This window comes from Syngnathoides biaculeatus, chromosome 9 (assembly GCF_019802595.1).
Source record: "Syngnathoides biaculeatus isolate LvHL_M chromosome 9, ASM1980259v1, whole genome shotgun sequence".
Taxonomy (NCBI): domain Eukaryota; kingdom Metazoa; phylum Chordata; class Actinopteri; order Syngnathiformes; family Syngnathidae; genus Syngnathoides; species Syngnathoides biaculeatus.
This window is the reverse complement of record NC_084648.1, coordinates 21,413,947-21,430,974: the sequence shown is the minus strand read 5'-3', so window position 1 is coordinate 21,430,974 and position 17,028 is coordinate 21,413,947. Positions and strand designations below refer to the sequence as shown.

The window sequence follows — 17,028 nt, the reverse complement described above, 5'->3', positions numbered from 1 at the left end:
GCAAAAGACGCCCCCCCCCCCCCCCCCAACTCTGAAAAATGTCCCTAACCTTGACCGGTCAGTCGTACGGCGCCGCCCTCCGGGCCGATCGGAGCCTTTCACTTCAACGTACACGCGCCACGCGTTCTTGCGTTTGAGCAAAGCAGCGATGCGTCGGTGCGATTCTACGCCGAAGCAGTAACGTGGCCGTGGCAGCTGAACCAGCGAGCGTCAAAACGCATTTGGGCGCAGTTGGTTTTTCCTCTCAGGCCCGAATGGGGGCCTCGTCGTATCGGGACGCGGTCTCACGGTTCTGAGGACCGGGGCTCGAACCCGGCCCGACCCGTGAGGGGCTCGGGCGTTCTACCCGCGCCTGCGTGACTTCGGTTTCCTCCCGCGTCCCCAAAACGTGCACTCATTGGACACTCCAAATTGTCCGTAGGTGCGACTGTCTCCACGTGCCCCGCGATTGGCTGGCGACCGGTGCGAGCGTGGGTGTGTGCGTGTGTGTGACATAGTAAGACAAAATGAAGATGATTGTCATGCAGTACATGATGTCTTTTTTGTATTCTCCTAATTTTCGACATTTTTTTTTTTTTTTTTTTTAACATCTGAACATTTGAAAATGGTCCAAATGCTCAACAGATTAGATCGACTCTCCGCTACTCGACTTTTTTTTTTTTTTTTTTAATGCTTGCCATTTCTCAACATTATCCAAAGGGATTTTTTTTTGTCTATTTGGAAAATGCAAAAGATGATTTGGCTCCACGGGCCACAGGAAACGACACGGGGGGCCCGGACCCGGCCCGCGGGCCTCGAGGTCGACACCGTTGCGTGAAACCCTCAAAACGAGACAAAAGGAGGCCGCGCGAGGGAAGATGAATATGAATCGATTTATTTCAAATCCAAACAACAATCAAGACAATTCCAAACATTTGGATTCAAAAGATAACAGCTGCAAAAGTTTCGGGTCACCTTCTTCTTCTTCTTTTTTTTTTTTTTTTAAAGGTTTGAGCAACCGGAAAGTCACTCAGGACTTCACAGACCCGCACTGAGACCAAAAGTCCCGATAAAGGAAAACGGAATCGCCATTTCTATTTGTCGGTGGGTTCGCGGACGGCGACGGCTGTGAAAAAAAAAAAATCTCATTGGAGCAAACAACAAAGCTCGCGGTGGACATAATCCATTTTTCATTTCAAAATAGAAAAACCTCACAGTTGACGGTGGCTGTGTACAAAAGGAAGGAAGGAATAATATACAAGAAATGTCCCGCGTGACTTTGCAGCCACCTTGCGCCGCGACGCAAAGCATTGTGGGTAAATCCGCCGGAGGGAGGACAGCGGCTTTGGATTTTCTTAAAGGGAAACGCGCACATATAACGAGCGATGAATCGATTCGATATGACGCCGGCCCCTCCTTCTCATATTTGCCATCGTTACGTCGCAAACCTGAAGACTTTCCAGACCTCACTTTGGTTTATCAAGAGCAGCAAATTACAATTTCAAAAAGGGAAGATGATTTGGAAATCATTTCCTTCATTCAGTTTCCGTCGTACCTTCACGAGGGGACTGGTTGCATAAATGTGCACACCCGCGCCACTTCAGTAGGAACAGGAAAAAGAGACTTTTGGAATGTGTAAGCAACACAAGCTTTGTGAAAACATTTTTCGGACATAAAGTACAAGTGAGGAGAATTCCGTGCACAGCATCAAGAAGGCGAAGCCGCCGGTGCACAAAAACGTGCACAACAGTAATTGCGCACTGAGAAAACAAGAAAAAGCAGAAATACAATTCTAAACTATTTTCTTTAAACAGTCAGCAGAGCAGACGACGCTACAATCCGAGGACGCCGGAAAAACGTGCGGGCGAGCTCGGGGAACGCCCGATTATCTTGCGGCTTCAAAGTCAAATGAAAAAGTTAAGTCGGCACAAATGCCGCGCGGCGCTCCGGTACCGCCCGACCTGGACGACGTTCGTGGCCCACAATGGGGTGGAAAACGACCCCAGTCGGCTTATGGTGATTGTTTTTCCACATCTTTTTATTTATTAGACCTACCAAAAAAAAAATCAAATAAAAAAAACAACAACAAACGAAAACATTCGTGATTGCCAAACAAATAAAGTCCCAAGACAAAATTTTGCTTGGGTTCCATGGACGCCTTGGACCGCTTCCCAGCGCTCCTAATTTGGTGCGACAAGAGAGAAGGAGTTGATGTAATTCCACCATGTAAACACTAGATGGTGCTCTTGTGCACATTCCGCCCCCCCCCCCCTCTTTTTTTTTTTTTTTCCTCTATGCTGTCCCCAGGCTGTCATGGCTTTGGAATGATTTAGAGGGGGTGTTCGACACTCCTTGCTCTACGAAACTTGCTGTATTTTGGATTCTGCGAACTTAAAAAAAAGAAAAGGAGGAAGGAGGAAGGAAGGAAAGGAAGGAAAGGAAGGAAGGAAGAAAGGAAGGAAGGAAAGAAAAGAAAGGAAGGAAGGAAAGGAAGGAAGGAAAGGAAGGAATGAAGGAAGGTCTTCCCTTCCGCTCCTTCCTTCCTTCCTTCCTTCCTTCCTTCCCTCCCTTCCTTCCTTCCTGTCCTTCCTTCCTTCCTTCCTTCCCTTCCTTCCTTCCTGCCTTCCTTCCTTCCTTCCTCCTTCCTTCCTTCCTCCTTCCTTCCCTTCCTTCCTTCCCTCCCTTCCTTCCTTCCCTTCCTTCCTTCTTCCTTCCTTCCTTCCTTCCTTCCTTCCTTCCCTCCCTCCCTCCCTTCCCTCCCTCCCTCCTCCCTCCCTCCCTCCCTCCCTCCCTCCCTCCCTCCCTCCCTTCCCTCCCTCCCTCCCTCCCTCCCTTCCTTCCTTCCTTCCCTTCCTTCCTTCCTTCCTTCCTTCCCTTCCTTCCTTCCTTCCTTCCTTCCTCCCTCCCTCCCTCCCTCCCTCCCTTCCTTCCTCCTTCCTTCCTTCCTTCCTTCTTCCTTCCTTCCTTCCTTCCTTCCCTTCCTTCCCTTCCTTCCTCCTTCCTTCCTTCCTCCTTCCTTCCTTCCCTTCCTTCCCTCCCTCCCTTCCTTCCCTCCCTCCCTCCCTCCCTCCCTCCCTCCCTCCCTCCCTCCCTCCCTCCTCCCTCCCTCCCTCCCTCCCTCCCTTCCTTCCTTCCCTTCCTTCCTTCCTGCCTTCCTTCCTTCCTTCCTTCCTTCCTCCTTCCCTTCCTTCCTTCCTTCCTTCCTTCCCTTCCTTCCCTCCCTCCCTTCCCTCCCTCCCTCCCTCCCTTCCTTCCTTCCTCCTCCCTTCCTTCCTCCTTCCTTCCTTCCCTTCCTTCCTTCCTTCCTTCCCTTCCTTCCTCCCTCCCTCCTCCCTCCCTCCCTTCCTTCCTTCCTTCCCTCCCCTCCCTCCCTTCCCTTCCCGAGAAAAGAAAGAAAGAAAGAAAGAAAGAAAGAAAGCTCGGTATCATCTTTCCAAACATCTGAACGAACCCCCCCCACCCGGTTGTGGACTTGGTCCCGTTGGGGCTTCCGTTGTATCGCGCACCTCGCGGGCAAAGTGTTGCTCTCAAGGGTCAACATTAGATTTTCTTTCTTTTTTTGAAGCTTCGATGGCGCAACCTACTTATAGATGTGGCTCAAAAAAATTGTTCAATGGCTTAATTTAATAATCCAACAATTCCTTCTTTATAATTGAATTGTAACCGAGCGATGGGTTATCGAACATTTCGCAGAGCGCCGACGGTCTCCGACCCGGCGACTGGCAGCCGACGGCAGGAATCGACCGGAACTCTTTTCCAGTGAGTGGCCTCCAAAAAACGAAGACAGAAATCAACACAAAACAAGGACTAAATACATTTTGGAGCAAAATGTGACGGGTGACGCCCCCCCCCCCCCCCCCCCAACCACAAGACAGTCGATGCCACCTCATCTGCGAGCGCCCCTGGAGCGAGCGTTCCTCAGAGTCCGCAAGGCGCCCGCGGCCGTCCTGGCCCAGAAGTCCACTTCCGCGAAGACCCGGAACAGCCACAGCTTCAGCGCAAAAAGACTCGGGTCGTCCGGCTACAAACGAGAAGGCACCCGAGCCCGTCAGCGCCGAGACCGACAAGTCTTTGTCAAAGTGGGCGCGTTAGGTTTGTTTGTTTTTTTTCTTTAAACCTCCGCAGAGGACAAAAGACGCAAATCGAGAGACAAAGTTGACATTTCAGTTGATTGACTTGAGATCTTGCGGACTCGTGAGGCCAGAAAAGCGTCGACGACAATGCGCCGGTTTGGAGACGCCAAATCCTTTGACCCACTTTGCGCTGGTTTGTGGCAAACGCGGCGTGTCAGACTTGCGCCCTCCAAAAACTGCTCTTCTAAAAAAAAAAAAACGCCGGAATTCCCGCGGCCGCCGGCACCGGACTCGCCCTCGGATGCTTCGTCGCCGGTTCTGCGCGGCTTCAATCGGGACGCGGGCCGACGCCTGCCAGGTGCGGGAGGCGTTACTTTTGCAAATACGTTCACGAGAGAAGCGGCAAACCAAGTGTCAAAGTACCAACACCGGTCCAAGTGGGGCCCGGTTGCGCCGCCCGACTCAAATGTACACAAGTTTGCCCTCAGCAAAAGCGCGTCTACGGATTTCCTTTTTTTTTTTTTTCCCATTTTTTGCTGTCTTCATTCCAAAAGTTACAAACGTTTGTTTGAAATAACGGTGGCTCGGCTGGTAAAGCGTTGGCCTCGCAGTTCTGAGGTCCCGGGTTCAACCCCGGCCCCCGCCTGTGTGGAGTTTGCACGTTCTCCCCGTCCCTGCGTGGGTTTCCTCCGGGCACTCGGGTTTCCTCCCGCATTCCAAAAACATGCAACACTCTAAATTGCCCGTAGGTGTGATTGTGAGCGCGATTGGTTGTTTGTCTCAATGTGCCCTGCGCTTGGCTGGCGACCAGTTCAGGGTGTCCCCCGCCTCCTGCCCGTTGACAGCTGCGATAGGCTCTCGTGAGGATAAGCGGTGAAGAAAATGGATGGATGGACGGATGAAATAATTTGGCCAAGTGATCAAAATGGGTACTTCTGTGTATAGGGGTTAGAATGGGTTGTTTTATCATTTCAAATGCATTTTACATTTAAGTCTGTACTATTTATTTTGGTTTTGTTTTTTTCTCACTTTTACTTGAGCTCAAGAATGAACGAATGAGTGAGTAGCGTATTTTCTCGACTACCCAGTTGTGAGGCGGGCGCACTCGCGTAGAAGTTTTTTTTCTTACACAGATTAGTTGGACCGGACTATACGGCGTCGATACCGTCCAAACGTACGTTGTTCAATTTGCTTTCCGCACAGAAAGACTTTTATTTCCAAACGGTGAGTGTAACACGGCACTAAAAGGGCTCAACCATAACGTTAAAGTTCTTGTTTTGTTTTGTTTTTTAATTCATCCTCCTCCTGTTGACTGGAACCACAAAAGTGGTCGTCTTCAGCGCCGGACGGAGTCCAAGAGCCTCCGAAAGTGTCGGCACACATTTGAGTCCCTCTCTGGCTCTCAATGTCATTTTCGCTCAACTTGTGCCCCTCTCGTCACGAAGCACTTCCGCCTTTCACCTTTAAAATCCACCGGAAGACGTCAACATTTTCAACTATCCATCCATCCATCCCTTTTCTGAGCCACTTATCCTCACAACGGGAGCCTATCCCGGCCGTCGTCGCAGGACAGCGGCCGCGCTACTCGCAATCTCACCTACGGGCAATTGAGAGAGTGTCCGATGAATGCACGTTTTTGTGGGGGACGTGGGAGGAAAGCGGCGTGCCCGCCCGGAGAAAGAAAAGCCAGGCAGGCACGGGGAAAAACGTGCAAATTCCACACACGCGGGCCCGGGATTTGAACCCAGTGCTCAGAACTGCAAGGCCGACGCTGTCATCGATTGTTCCAACGTGCCGCCAGATTTTCAATGAATTAAAAACAAAAATCTGTTTTGCTATGTTACGCGTCGCGCGCGGCAAAAGCTGGCGCCGTCTTCTTGGACACGCCGGAGTATTCTAGCGAGGATCAGGTTGGAAGAAATTTGTGTTCCACGTGCAAACTGTTAGCTGCTATTTTAGCCACATCCGTGGCGGCTTAAAGTCCGGGAAATTGGGGACTTTTACTTTGACCGCGCTGGTTCTTTGCCACCCGCGCGAGCGTGAGCGCGGAAGCCTACCTCGGAGCCGCGGCCCGACGCCGGGGGGGTGAGCGCCGGCGTCGGGCCGCCCGCGGCTTTGACGAGTTCCCCGACGGTGTTGACGAGCGAGGAGAGCCTCTCCTTGACGGTCTTCCTCAGGGTCTCGTACTCTCCCGTCCCGCCGCCCATCTCGTCGTCCTCTTTGGCGACGGCGCCCTCCGTCAGGCTCCGGCACTGCAGCAGGGCGGCGTGCAAGCGCCGCAGCTTGTCGGCGGCGCCCAGCTGGGCGGAAGGAGGCGGGACGGACACCAGACGGCCGGCGCCCGCCAGCACGTCGCCGCTGAGGTTCTCCCGCTTTCTCTTTGTGGGGCAGAAGGACGATTTAGAAATAAACGGAGCAGCTCGCCGCGTTCGTAGACTCGCCAACATCAAATTGCTTTCCCAGGTGGAAGAGTCAAAGGAATTCCGCTCCACTGACTCCCCGGAGGGGCAACACGTAGCGGTTAGCGCGTCTCTCTCCCGGTCCCTAAGTTGCGGGTTCAAATCTCAGCAGTCTGCCATTCGCTCGCCGGCGAGCCCTCGAGGCTGCTTTGAAAGACGTGAGGATGGCGGAACGAGGCTTCCTGCCCACTTTTATCAGCGGGAAGGAAAAACACACCCGCATCTCTTCACGCTTGACGTCCGCTTGGCAAAAAGCGGCCGTTATCTCGCCGGGGCACGCGTCCCGGCCCGTCCGCCGACTCAGCCCGAGTTGACGGATTGAGAGGACGACTGCGCCGAAATATTGTGCGTACACATCTGAAATAATACTTGGCCAAAAAATGAATGTTCACTGTTCAAAACGGCCTTCTTTTAGTTTGGACGGCGAAGAAGGTGAAACTGGAATATTGCAGCAGAAACCATTCAAAATAGTTTGGAAGTCAATTTGACAAGTATGTGACGGAGCACTTTTCGAACGGAACCTTCGATGACTCTTGACACGCGTCGCGAACCGTGGCCGGTTGGGCTCGGGACACGTCCCGACAAAGAAAAAGTAGCCACAAACGTCACACCTGGCGAAAGCGACTCGTTTCAGGCCAGCGGCGGGAGTCGAACCCAAAGCTGACAGCTGGCCTGAAACGTGAGAACAGACGAAGGCTAAATTGATGCCACCGGCCGGGAAACAGGCGAGTCCGCCTGACCCACACTTGAGTCAGAAGGTCCGGTCCGGACCGCTGCCCCCACCCAGACCCCGACTTCCCCCCACTTCTTTGCTTTGGCTTGTCTTTAGTTCTGGTGGCCATGAGGAAGACGGGTTAGACGATTTTGGAAGCTTTTCAGCTCTTTGGGGACATGGAATACGTTTTGGAAAGGCAAAAATAATAAAGCGGTGACATTTGAAGACTAAATGGTGCATTTGTGACTTTTAGCGGGTCGAGGTGTTCATTTGTTAAGACTCGTCAACGACGAGTGATGAGTTTCCGCGTCGGTCGGGTTGCGGTTTGCTGCTGACAAGACGCGCACAAACATGTTTTGAGGGCACACCGACGCTCGCTCGTGGAAAATTCCTTCCTGTTCCGTTTAGACAAACCCAAACCCAAACCCAAACACAAACGGGACAGAAGCGGGAGTCGCACTCACATAAAGTTCCAGGAGCTTGGCGCTCTCCAGGCTCAAGAGTTCGGCTAAGGAGGCCGCCCGGGCCTCCGGTCGTTCTGCCATCCGACCTCGACGATGAGGCCGACGAGCCCCCCCGCTCATCCCCGGCCCAGAAAAGTCCACGCTCGCTTCCGTCGGACACTCGCGAGAGCGACAAAGTTGCGTTCCGAGTGAGTGCGGGAACAGGTTCGGGTGGGGGGGGGGGGCGTTCGACCCACTCTCCGCCCCTTCCCCCGGGATTTGGGGGGCGGGGGCGTCCGACGGCAAATCGCAGCTCACTTTTCAAAAGAGTCTCGTTCTGTTTCAGGGAAGCATCGTCATCGTCATCGTCATCATCATCGGGTACCGCCAACGGGCTCCAAGCAGACATTTTAATAATACCAGTCCGTATACATCAATATGTCAGGTTATGAATGGATCAACCATCCATGTAGAAGCATATCGACCATCTTCCTCCCTTCCATCCTGGATCGCGCCGTCCAAATCAAGCGTCCGCGAAGCAGCAGTCCACACAATGATGATGTACATTAATGCAAGAAATGACCAACAACGAGTGACCACGCTAAAGAGCGACCCCTTTTTCATACTTCGGGTTGGTTTCAGGGTTTTTCCATCGCTTCGATGCATTTTTGTCTGTACTTGTTTTTTGGGGTGGCTGACTTTTTGCGCCTCGTTTCGAAATACTTTGAACGTCGTCAATGGAAATTCGGGTCAGGGTGCAATACCAGCCTCGCGCTGCAGATGTCAGTCAAGCCGCGCAGCGTTGTGAACCGCAGCAGAACAAGAAATTAGCTAGCTAGCATGCCGCATTGAACGAGGACTTGGGAGACGGCGATTAAAGCCCCGTCTTCTTTAATATTCCAATATGTCTCGCCTTCGCGTCGATATTAAGAAGTCACGCTGCGCCTAACGAAATAAACAAGACATGGACGCTCTCGTCGGCTACAGCGGCTCGTCGGACTCGGAGGGTGACGAAGACTCAGCTGAGAAGCGCAAAAGCGATCACGGAGGGTAGGTGAACTCATCCACAATCTTTTCTATGACAAAACTTACTTAGCGGAGGTTTTCGATCGTCGCTCCTTGCTTTGAAATTGACGTCTCCCCTCGTGGATTTTCTTTGACAACGCGGAACTAGGACGGATGTCGACGATTGGGACAAGAAAAGCCGAAACTTCCTGCTGGAAAGCGCTTCGGCTTCGAGCGAGTCCGACGAATCCGACCACGGCGACCGCAGGCAGCCTTACAACTCGGGCTCCTCGGGCTCCTCGGGCCCCTCGGGCCCCGGGAGCAGAAGCCAGAAGTCCGGCCCGCCCGCCACCGCTCCTCACAAACTGCCCCCTCCGACTCTGCACGGCCGCTCCGAAAGCAGCGTGTTCGCGAACCCGTTCAAAGCTCAGGCCGAGCAGAAGCTCAGCGCCTTGCAGAAACACGTCCCGCTCACGACGGAGGCCAAGCCGTCTCAGATCGGAGGCAAGAGGGTGTGCCTGTCCTACAGGAAAAGCGGACGATGCCGATTCGGGATCAAGTGCAAGTTCGCGCACGACAGCGACCTTCAGACTGCACTTCCTCCCAACGACTCTCGCGAAGGGAGGGTCCGCTCCCAAAGCCCAAGCCCGAGCCCGAGCCCGAAAGAGGCCGAGCGGGACCCGTCGGAGGGGCGACCGGCCAAGAGGCGGCGGCCGGGCGTCGCCGACGCGTTGGTCCCCCCCAAGAAAGCCATGAAGCACTACAACATGCTGAGGAGCAGAGAACAACACAAGACGTGCTGAGGGAAACGCGACGCTGGGTGTCCACAGAGCCCCTCAAGTCTTGCCCAAATCGTCTTCCGGACTCCCAATAAACGACGACTTTTTGTTAAGACATTTATTGACGTCCTATAAATGAGAAGTGAAAAGCCCAAACTGTAAACAATGATTTATCTGTACAGGTTTACGACTTCTGCCGAGTGCCGCAAACGTCGGATTCATTGACTTGTCACTTTTAAAGACAGTAGACGACGTTAGACAAGACAAGATGCTCAACGATTTAACAGTGCGCAGATAAACTGAAAGGACAAAGTGGCAGCCCTATTGTCATATTGTGTGGACGTCATAAATAAACAAACATTCTAACCTGTTGGCTTGCTAGATGTCTACAGTGTCGTTTGGAGACCAGACCGGGCAAACGTTGTGCCCATGAACAGGAAGCGCTTCACAACAATCCATCTGCAAACGCACGGACAGGAATACTATGTACAAAGTTCCACACGCCCATGTGCTTCCCTGATGAGCTTTTCTGAAAAAAGCGAACAAATAAGACCGAGCGATCCTACGTTAAAACTTTGAAACCTTGTTGGCGGTGAAGGTGACAAACGACGACCCGCTACGCGTCCCCTCGCTTGGTTTGCTCCGGGCCCAGGGCCCCCGCCCCTTCCGTCGGCGTCGGGCGGAAGGCGTCGGCCGACGGAGGGGGGGGGGGGGCCGGCGCGGGACCGTCCGGGCCGAGGGCTTCGCTGTCGGAGGCCTCGCGGCCGCCGTCGGAAGTCTGCAGGGGGGCGGCCGGGAGCGGGATCTGCTGCTGGCCCGTTGGCTGGAAGCTCATTTGGAGGATCTGCCCTTGGCTCTGTTGCTGGGAGGAGTAGGACTGAAGAGGCCGGAGCCGGGACTGGTGCTGGTGCTGGCGCTGGGCCGACGGGGATCGCGTGCCGAGTTGCGGGGCTTGTTGAACGAACTGGACGGGCATCTGGAGGTGCACTTGAGTCTGCAGACGGTGGTCGGCGGGCGGCGGGGGGTCGACGGCAATGGTCACTGGCGCCCGCTCGTGGCCCAGCAGAACCACCTGCGGGGTCACGTGGGCCAACCGCGAGACCTCGGCCACCCCCGAGCCGACGCGTCCTCCCGCGCCCGGCGGCTCGGCCCGCCCCTCGTCGACCGGAGGTTCCAGTAAGGTCGCGGGGGTCGTGATGAGGGCGCCGGCGTTGGCCGCGAGCGCCTCCGCTATCAGCACCTCAGGGTGACTCTTGGCTTTATGGGCCACCACGCAGTCCTTCTTCTCAAACTTTTTGCCACAAATGGAGCAGGAAAACTGATAGCTGGCGTCGGCGTCGTGCTTCTTCATGTGCCAGTTGAGGGACGCCTTCTGGCGGCAGGTGAAGCCACAGATCTCGCACCTGTCGGCACACCACGCCATCCGCACATTTCAGGAACCGCCCCGCGTTCGACCCAACATCGCAAAAACGGCGGCGGCACTGACTGCAGGGGCTTCTCTCCAGTGTGGATCATGCGGTGGACAGCCAGATTGTGGGAGCTCTTGAAGGCACGGGCGCAGAACTCGCAGATGTAGTCCCGCTGATCTAAAAAAAAAAAAAAAAAAAAACAAACAAAAAAGAATCGCAAACAACCAAACATGAGTCGGGGGCGGTTCTGCCGCACGGTGCGCATTTGATGTCCAAACGAGTACCCGTATGGTGCTTGGCATGACGAAGTAGCTGCTTCTGAAGTCGGAAAAGTCTTCCACAAGAAGGATGAGGGCACACGTACTTCTTCTTCAGCAAGTGCTGGTATTTGATATGGTGCTGGTGTGACAAACAGAGCAAAACACAACAGTTGGACCTTTCGGCTAAATTGGTTCTGCCCGTCGTTGACACGTGCGTAGAGCGGCCTCGGTTGCGATCCTAAGCGGCGCCGTAGCCTGTATTTATCTGACCGGAACCCAGTCGCCCTCACTAGTAAGCTTCACTAAACTAAATGGATGAAACAATCATATATTAAAAAAAAAAAAAAAAAAAGTACAGCTGTAACTACTAATGGAGCATTCCGGTACATTGGTCTGGTCTACGCGCAAAAACATCTGCCAAATTGAAAAAAAAAATACTGACGAAATTTCATTTTGCTCCAATGTAAGCGCTTCGCGTACTACTTGTGTTTGTTTACATTTACTGTCCCCAAAACAACACGTTCATTAATATTGAAACCCGTTTGACCCTGCAAACCTGCAGATTTGACCTATTTACGGATTCCAAAACAATTCAAAATGGGGGGGGACCAATCCCAAAACTGCTTGTTGCTGCTCTATCCCCACCTATTCAAGATTTTGGGGGATGAAGGACCGCCAATTATCCACAAATTTTCAATATTCACGGTCCTGCCCGGTCCCCATATTGAACACCATTTCTCCCTGTAACTCCCCCTCCCTCAAATTAGAAAAACATCCTTTCCATCTTTTTCCCAACCGGTACAAGGTGCTTCTTTCGCTGGCGCCACCGCCCGGCACACAACACGCTCTGAAGACCAACGCGGCAGACAGCCGAGACACCCGGCCTCTCGGTACACAAGCCAGCCCCTTTCCGTTCTCAACTGCACATCCCTCTCGATCCCTGTCACACACACGGTGTCCCTCAAGGCTCGACGCTTGGTCACCTCCCGTTCAGTGGTAACGTGCTACCTCTTGGATACATCCTTCGCCACCGTGGATTTTAATTTCACCGTGACATCGATAACATACAATACCTATGGACCAAACTACCCCAGCCGCAGTCACTTCCTCTTCAAGGAAGGCGTGGCTGACCACCGACAATAAATTTATCATCATTGGTCTCATTGGTTGTGTCGTGCGCAGAAAGTGCAGACTGGATGAGTGTACATTTGTGGTCATAAAAAAAAAAAAAAAAAAAACGATTAAAATTGAGCCAAATCATGATCCTACCGACTTGTCAATAGTGCGACGATGCAATACCTTCACAATGTTTCATCTCAAGCGTGACGTACAAAGCGGAAGGCCGGCGCGCTTTTACCTGCAGGTAGCGAGGATGAGCCAGGACGGTGCCGCATCCTTCCATCTCGCATCGGACGTACTGCACGGGGGGCTTTTTTCTGGACGGGGACCGGGACCGTCGACGTTATCTCAAAGCGTGCACGCAACCAAGTGCAACCTTGGCGGCTTACCTTCTTTTTGGCAGCCGCGGGGTTTTGTCGTCTTTTTTCCGCCGACCCCTCCTAACGGGAAGTAGAAAGTTAGGAAATGGCATTTCCGAGAAGGAATGCGGTTCCCCCGGCCGCTCACTTCCTGGGCCCGTCGGGGCCGTCCGCCAGGTCTTCTTCCAGCTTGACTTCCGTCTCCGGGATCCCCAAGTTCTCCGTTTTCACCTCCTCCACCTCCTCTTTCTTGGGTGCCTTCTCTTTTTCTTTCTTGTCCTTCTGTCTCAGAGGAATCCGGCGCTTTGGCTTGGGGGCGTCCCTGAAACCCGAGCAAATGCTGCGGAATCGCGCTGGGGGAAAAAGTCAAGGCGGCGCGCAAACGTACGAGAATCTTTCGCCCTTGGGGTCGTAACTCTGATCCTTTAAATCGTCTCTGAAAGGAACATCTTCATCACTGCTGATGACCTCTTCCTCGTCTGCTCGACTGAAAAAAAAACACACGGGACAAAACTGAATATTTGGCTTTGGTAAAAAGCAAAGTCGAGTTTACCCTTGAGGCTGCGAGGCCGACGCTGCGTTCAGGACGTCGGGGTCGCCCTGAAGTCGGGGGTTCTCCGGCTTCTCCGCACGTTGACGCTTCTCTTCTCCGTTGCTTGAAAAAGGGACGAAAGACAACAGTTCAAGGCCGAAACGCCGGACGTCTCGAGACGGGAACGTTCAGCTCGGGATCTGTCAATTATTCTTCAATATCATAAAAGAAGAAGATTCAAGGAGCAGAAAAAAAAAAAAAAAAAACAAACTTACATGTCGGGCTTTTCTTGTCGGGTCGCCTCTCCTGAAGCAGCTAAGAAGGGAAGGGAAGGGAAGGGAAGGGAAGGCGGCAGTCAATACAACGTCCCATCCGTGGCTTGAAATCGTCAAAGTCACAAATGGCTTCGCGGCGTCGCGTTTGGAGCGACCGCTCCAGTTTTACGGCCTCGTCGTCACTTGCCGTCAACGGGCCGTTCGCCGGCCGGGTTCTCCGTTGCGAGCTCCGTTTTGCACGGCGGGGCGGCGGCGCAGCGGAGGGTCCTGTCGGGCGGTGGCTCGGCTCCACTCTGGGCCGGAGAGAGCCGGGAAAGTTGGACTGGGGTCCGGCGGGAGCAACGGACATTATTAGTATTATTATGACAACTGTCGGGTCACAGTTTGCTTTATATTCCATATAAAGCTAACAAAACGTTGTGGACTCCTGCATACTCCCCCCCCCCCCCCAAAGCTTTTCTTTCCAGTACGTTTCTTTTTAGGGAAGGAGCCGACGAGTCCATCAGCAGGTTGCAACGGAGGCACCGGAAGAGGCACAGAAAGTCGCAGAAGTGGACGCCCGTGAAAGTGTGTCGCCGGTTGCGAACGCTGCAGCCCGTCGTCCCGAAACGTTGACCGGCGGGACGTCAGCATTGCAACCTTTTAGAGAAGCTCAATTAATTTTCACCTATGGAGGTGATCGCGCATTTGAAGTTCCACCCGAAAGCGAAATACAGCGGACAAGACCGTCCGCAATTGATGCCCGTTATTACCGCGTGATATGAATCATACACGGCAGCCGACTTTGGGCGGGAGGCGGGGCTTCGCCAGCCCCCATCGCAGGGCACATAGAGAAAAGCCACACGGGCAAGGGGAGACCATGCAACGCCAGATTTGAACCCGCAACCTCACAACTCCTAACCAGTCCATCACTGTACCGCATATTCACGATGTGAACTCATAACCGTTTAGAATAGGCAGATATAAACCCACATTACATGCTAACTGTAAAAAGTAGTTGCAGGTGCGTGGACTTGTTTGGCGTCCCGACCGTGACTTGGAAAAAAAAAAAGCACCCCCGTACCTCGAGCATCGGCGGCGGGGGTCTCGGCTTCGTCAGCAGGGCTGCGGACAGAAGACAACATGCCGTCACTTTCTTTCTTTCTTTCTTTCTCGCAGCTTCTCGGAGATGCTGTCACTCGGCTCCGTCCAATGAAAAGTCAACAACAAGTTAGCCAGCGAGCTGAGTTGCGCAGACGAGCTCGAGCCGCTCGTCACGCCGCGAAAAAAACAAAATAAAAAAATAAAAAGGAGAGGAAAAACAACAACAAACAGAAAAAGTGAAGTCAAAACTTACCGTCCGGCGTCACCTGCTTCCAGCGAGCCCGAAGAGTCGTCGGCGGCGGCGGCGGCGGCGGCTTTCCTCCGCCGGGAGCTGGGAACTTTCCTCCTGCGCTCGTCTCGGTCCTCGTCGTCACTTTTGTCGTCCTTGAGCCAGGCCGGAACGGCCCGAGTCGAGCGGTCCCGCAAGACCCTGCCGGAGCCCCGCACGGAGGAGTCGCCCGACGCGGTCCGGGCGGCCGGCCGCTCCCTGAGGCCCCTCCGCGGGGCGACGGCCGCACCGGGGGCCGAGGTCTGGCCCGCGGCCTTCCGCTCCGGCAGCCCGTCGCCTTTGTTTACGTCGCCGCTCGCTTCCATGGCCGGCGGGACGAGGCGAGGCGAGGCGAGCCGGAACGCTCGAGGCCGTCTTCAATTCCGCACCGGGGCCCGGCGGTCTACTTGGCGAAGGAGGACGAGCGCGCGTCGAGCGGACGCCGGCAGACATCGGGCCGTCGAGAGGCCTGGTCCCGACCGAGGGGCATTTTCGCAAAATGCGCCGGGGTCGTCGCCGACGCCACTCATCGGTTTATTGGTTCCCCAAAAAGCAAACTTTTACTTCGCGATGACCCGAAGGTACCTTAAAGAAGCAGCCGCCGTTTTTTTTTTTGTTTTTGTTTTTTTTGGCCTTCTTAAAGCGGTAGCCGACTTACGTGCTGGAGCCGCCCCGCAGCGCGACCATTTTGTGCGTCTCCTTTAAGCCAACCAAGCCGAGGGGGTGGGGGAGGGGGGGACGTGGAGCGGCGAGTCGCGTTTTTTTTTTTTTTTTTTTTTGCAGATGCGCAAATGCCCAAATCACCCGGATTCCTCGCTTCTCCCGCTTCGGAGGCCCTCACGGCCTCGCTGCAACCGTTGCAAGATCGGCGAAAAACCGCAGCAAGCGTGGGGCCCGCGGTGCATTGTGGGAATTGGAGTTTAATTTTTTTCTGCTTAAAAATTACAATTATTCTTTCACGGTTTACGCGAATGCTGTCTTTAACAATACTATCAGTACAGAAAAAACCACGATCCATACATTGTGGTTTGCCAAAATACAAGATATGTATTTCTTTCGTTGAGTTCGCCTTTGAAATCACGTTTTGTTTTTTGTTTTTTTAATTTTCTTTACATGGCGACCGCGGAGCCAAAATGGCTGACAATGACGACCCGCCGCCGTATCAACCTGCGCCTTTCGACGTCATTCTTGCTACGGCCGCTAGGTGGCGTCGTCGTCTAATCTCATCTGCTAAACGCAAACGAAAAGCGGCAGCAGAGGCGGCAAAGATAAAACGACTTTATCAAGAATGGAAATGCTCATTCAGCTCCGTTCCGCCACTTCATTTCAAGTCAAACAAAGAAAACAAACTTCCAGACTCGAAAATGTGTTTTGACTTTGCCACAGCGGCTTCCTCGCATGATTTGTTGGGAGCAGTTTTTCAATCGATCCCACCCAGGTTTGGATTTTTGACGACCGGTGGCCGAATTCCCCAAATGGTGACAATTCGCTTCTTCTGTCCTTCAAATCCACATTTTGGTCCCTCGGATTTCCCCGGGTGCGGCGGCCATTCCTGTTTTGGCCCTTGATGAGATTCGGATGCCATCAAAACACGTGAACGGAGTAAAACCGCACCAAAAAGGACAAAGTTGGCCAAAGATAAGAACTTGGAAGAAAAGAAAAACAACTTGCCCGTAGGCCTTTTTCAAATCTGACAGCAAATGTTTGAATGGCAGATTTTTTTCGCCAACTGGTCGATCGCGACGACAATCAAAATATCGCCGCCGCGGTGACAGCATTTGATGTTTTATGTTGCAACGTAAAGGGGAAGAGTCCAGATGTGTTTCCAAATGCTGGAAAATACGAGAAAGTATTTGTGGAGTTTGTCCAAAACGCAATTGGCGGTTTTCTGGTGCTTTGTCACGTGAGTGCCAGCTGGCGTGCCGGGCCAGCCGCTTGCACTTCTGCCACTTCTTCTTTGGTGTAGTTTGCTCTCTCTTTGCGTTCAGAAATTTCAGGCGGGCTGCAGTCGGCGGCGCGTCAAAGGCCTTGATAAGGGTTGACGTGCCTCGGCACGTTCACCAAGGTTGGCGCCGAAGTCTCCGGCTTTGCAAAACATTTATGGCCTCCTGTACTTTTTCCAACCTTCCACAATCGTGGTGTGAAAAGTTCAACTGCGGCTGTGGAACTTTCTACTTTTTGGGGGGCCAGTCAAAAGTGGGGAGGAGACAAGAGCGCATTTCCTTCCAGTTGTCGAGGCACAAAATCCGCAGGCAGCAGCGTCGCGATAT

The 17,028-nt window shown here is 53.4% G+C and overlaps 3 protein-coding genes across 5 annotated transcripts; 1 reads left to right on the top strand and 2 right to left on the bottom strand.

Annotated features, from left to right (window-relative positions):
• Window positions 1-57: 57 nt before the first annotated feature.
• Window positions 58-7,918, bottom strand: cntf (ciliary neurotrophic factor). Of its 2 annotated transcripts, XM_061829096.1 has the most exons (4): window positions 7,691-7,918; window positions 6,110-6,430; window positions 3,865-4,000; window positions 3,439-3,747 (listed from the first exon to the last, which is right to left on the bottom strand). In XM_061829096.1, the coding sequence occupies exons 1-3, from the start codon at window positions 7,808-7,810 to the stop codon at window positions 3,866-3,868; spliced, it is 576 nt and encodes a 191-aa protein (XP_061685080.1). In that variant the 5' UTR covers window positions 7,811-7,918; the 3' UTR covers window positions 3,439-3,747; window position 3,865. The 2 variants fall into 2 exon arrangements, with proteins under 2 accessions (XP_061685082.1, XP_061685080.1); XM_061829098.1 differs by lacking the exons at window positions 3,439-3,747; window positions 3,865-4,000 and adding an exon at window positions 58-1,105 and having other exon boundaries at window positions 7,691-7,917.
• A 167-nt stretch (window positions 7,919-8,085) lies between these two features.
• Window positions 8,086-9,823, top strand: si:ch211-113e8.11 (uncharacterized). The gene is made up of 2 exons (XM_061829095.1): window positions 8,086-8,719; window positions 8,844-9,823. Exons 1-2 carry the CDS (start codon window positions 8,634-8,636, stop codon window positions 9,475-9,477), a joined length of 720 nt encoding a protein of 239 aa, XP_061685079.1. The 5' UTR covers window positions 8,086-8,633; the 3' UTR covers window positions 9,478-9,823.
• zfp91 (ZFP91 zinc finger protein, atypical E3 ubiquitin ligase) lies at window positions 9,774-15,478 on the bottom strand. 2 transcript variants are annotated; one of them, XM_061829073.1, is made up of 13 exons: window positions 14,744-15,478; window positions 14,471-14,511; window positions 13,595-13,729; window positions 13,408-13,447; window positions 13,154-13,255; window positions 12,989-13,087; window positions 12,749-12,922; window positions 12,631-12,681; window positions 12,480-12,558; window positions 11,147-11,261; window positions 10,940-11,039; window positions 10,036-10,856; window positions 9,774-9,912 (listed from the first exon to the last, which is right to left on the bottom strand). In XM_061829073.1, exons 1-12 carry the CDS (start codon window positions 15,082-15,084, stop codon window positions 10,070-10,072), a joined length of 2,064 nt encoding a protein of 687 aa, XP_061685057.1. In that variant the 5' UTR covers window positions 15,085-15,478; the 3' UTR covers window positions 9,774-9,912; window positions 10,036-10,069. The 2 variants fall into 2 exon arrangements, with proteins under 2 accessions (XP_061685057.1, XP_061685056.1); XM_061829072.1 differs by lacking the exon at window positions 9,774-9,912 and having other exon boundaries at window positions 9,964-10,856.
• Between the last annotated feature and the right edge of the window lie 1,550 nt (window positions 15,479-17,028).

Bases quoted from the DNA above. Each gene is read 5' to 3' on its own strand.
- cntf (XM_061829096.1), bottom strand. From the start codon at position 7,810: ATGAGCGGGGGGGCTCGTCGGCCTCATCGTCGAGGTCGGATGGCAGAA. The intron at 6,431-7,690 runs GTGAGTGCGACT...TGCCCCACAAAG, and splicing joins CCAAGCTCCTGGAACTTTAT to AGAAAGCGGGAGAACCTCAG. The intron at 4,001-6,109 runs GTAGGCTTCCGC...TCTCGTTTGTAG, and splicing joins CGTCGGGCCGCGGCTCCGAG to CCGGACGACCCGAGTCTTTT.
- si:ch211-113e8.11 (XM_061829095.1), top strand. From the start codon at position 8,634: ATGGACGCTCTCGTCGGCTACAGCGGCTCGTCGGACTCGGAGGGTGAC. The intron at 8,720-8,843 runs GTAGGTGAACTC...ACGCGGAACTAG, and splicing joins CGCAAAAGCGATCACGGAGG to GACGGATGTCGACGATTGGG.
- zfp91 (XM_061829073.1), bottom strand. From the start codon at position 15,084: ATGGAAGCGAGCGGCGACGTAAACAAAGGCGACGGGCTGCCGGAGCGG. The intron at 13,448-13,594 runs GCAAGTGACGAC...TTCCCTTCTTAG, and splicing joins CGGCGAACGGCCCGTTGACG to CTGCTTCAGGAGAGGCGACC. The intron at 12,559-12,630 runs GTAAGCCGCCAA...GTCCCCGTCCAG, and splicing joins CCGCGGCTGCCAAAAAGAAG to AAAAAAGCCCCCCGTGCAGT.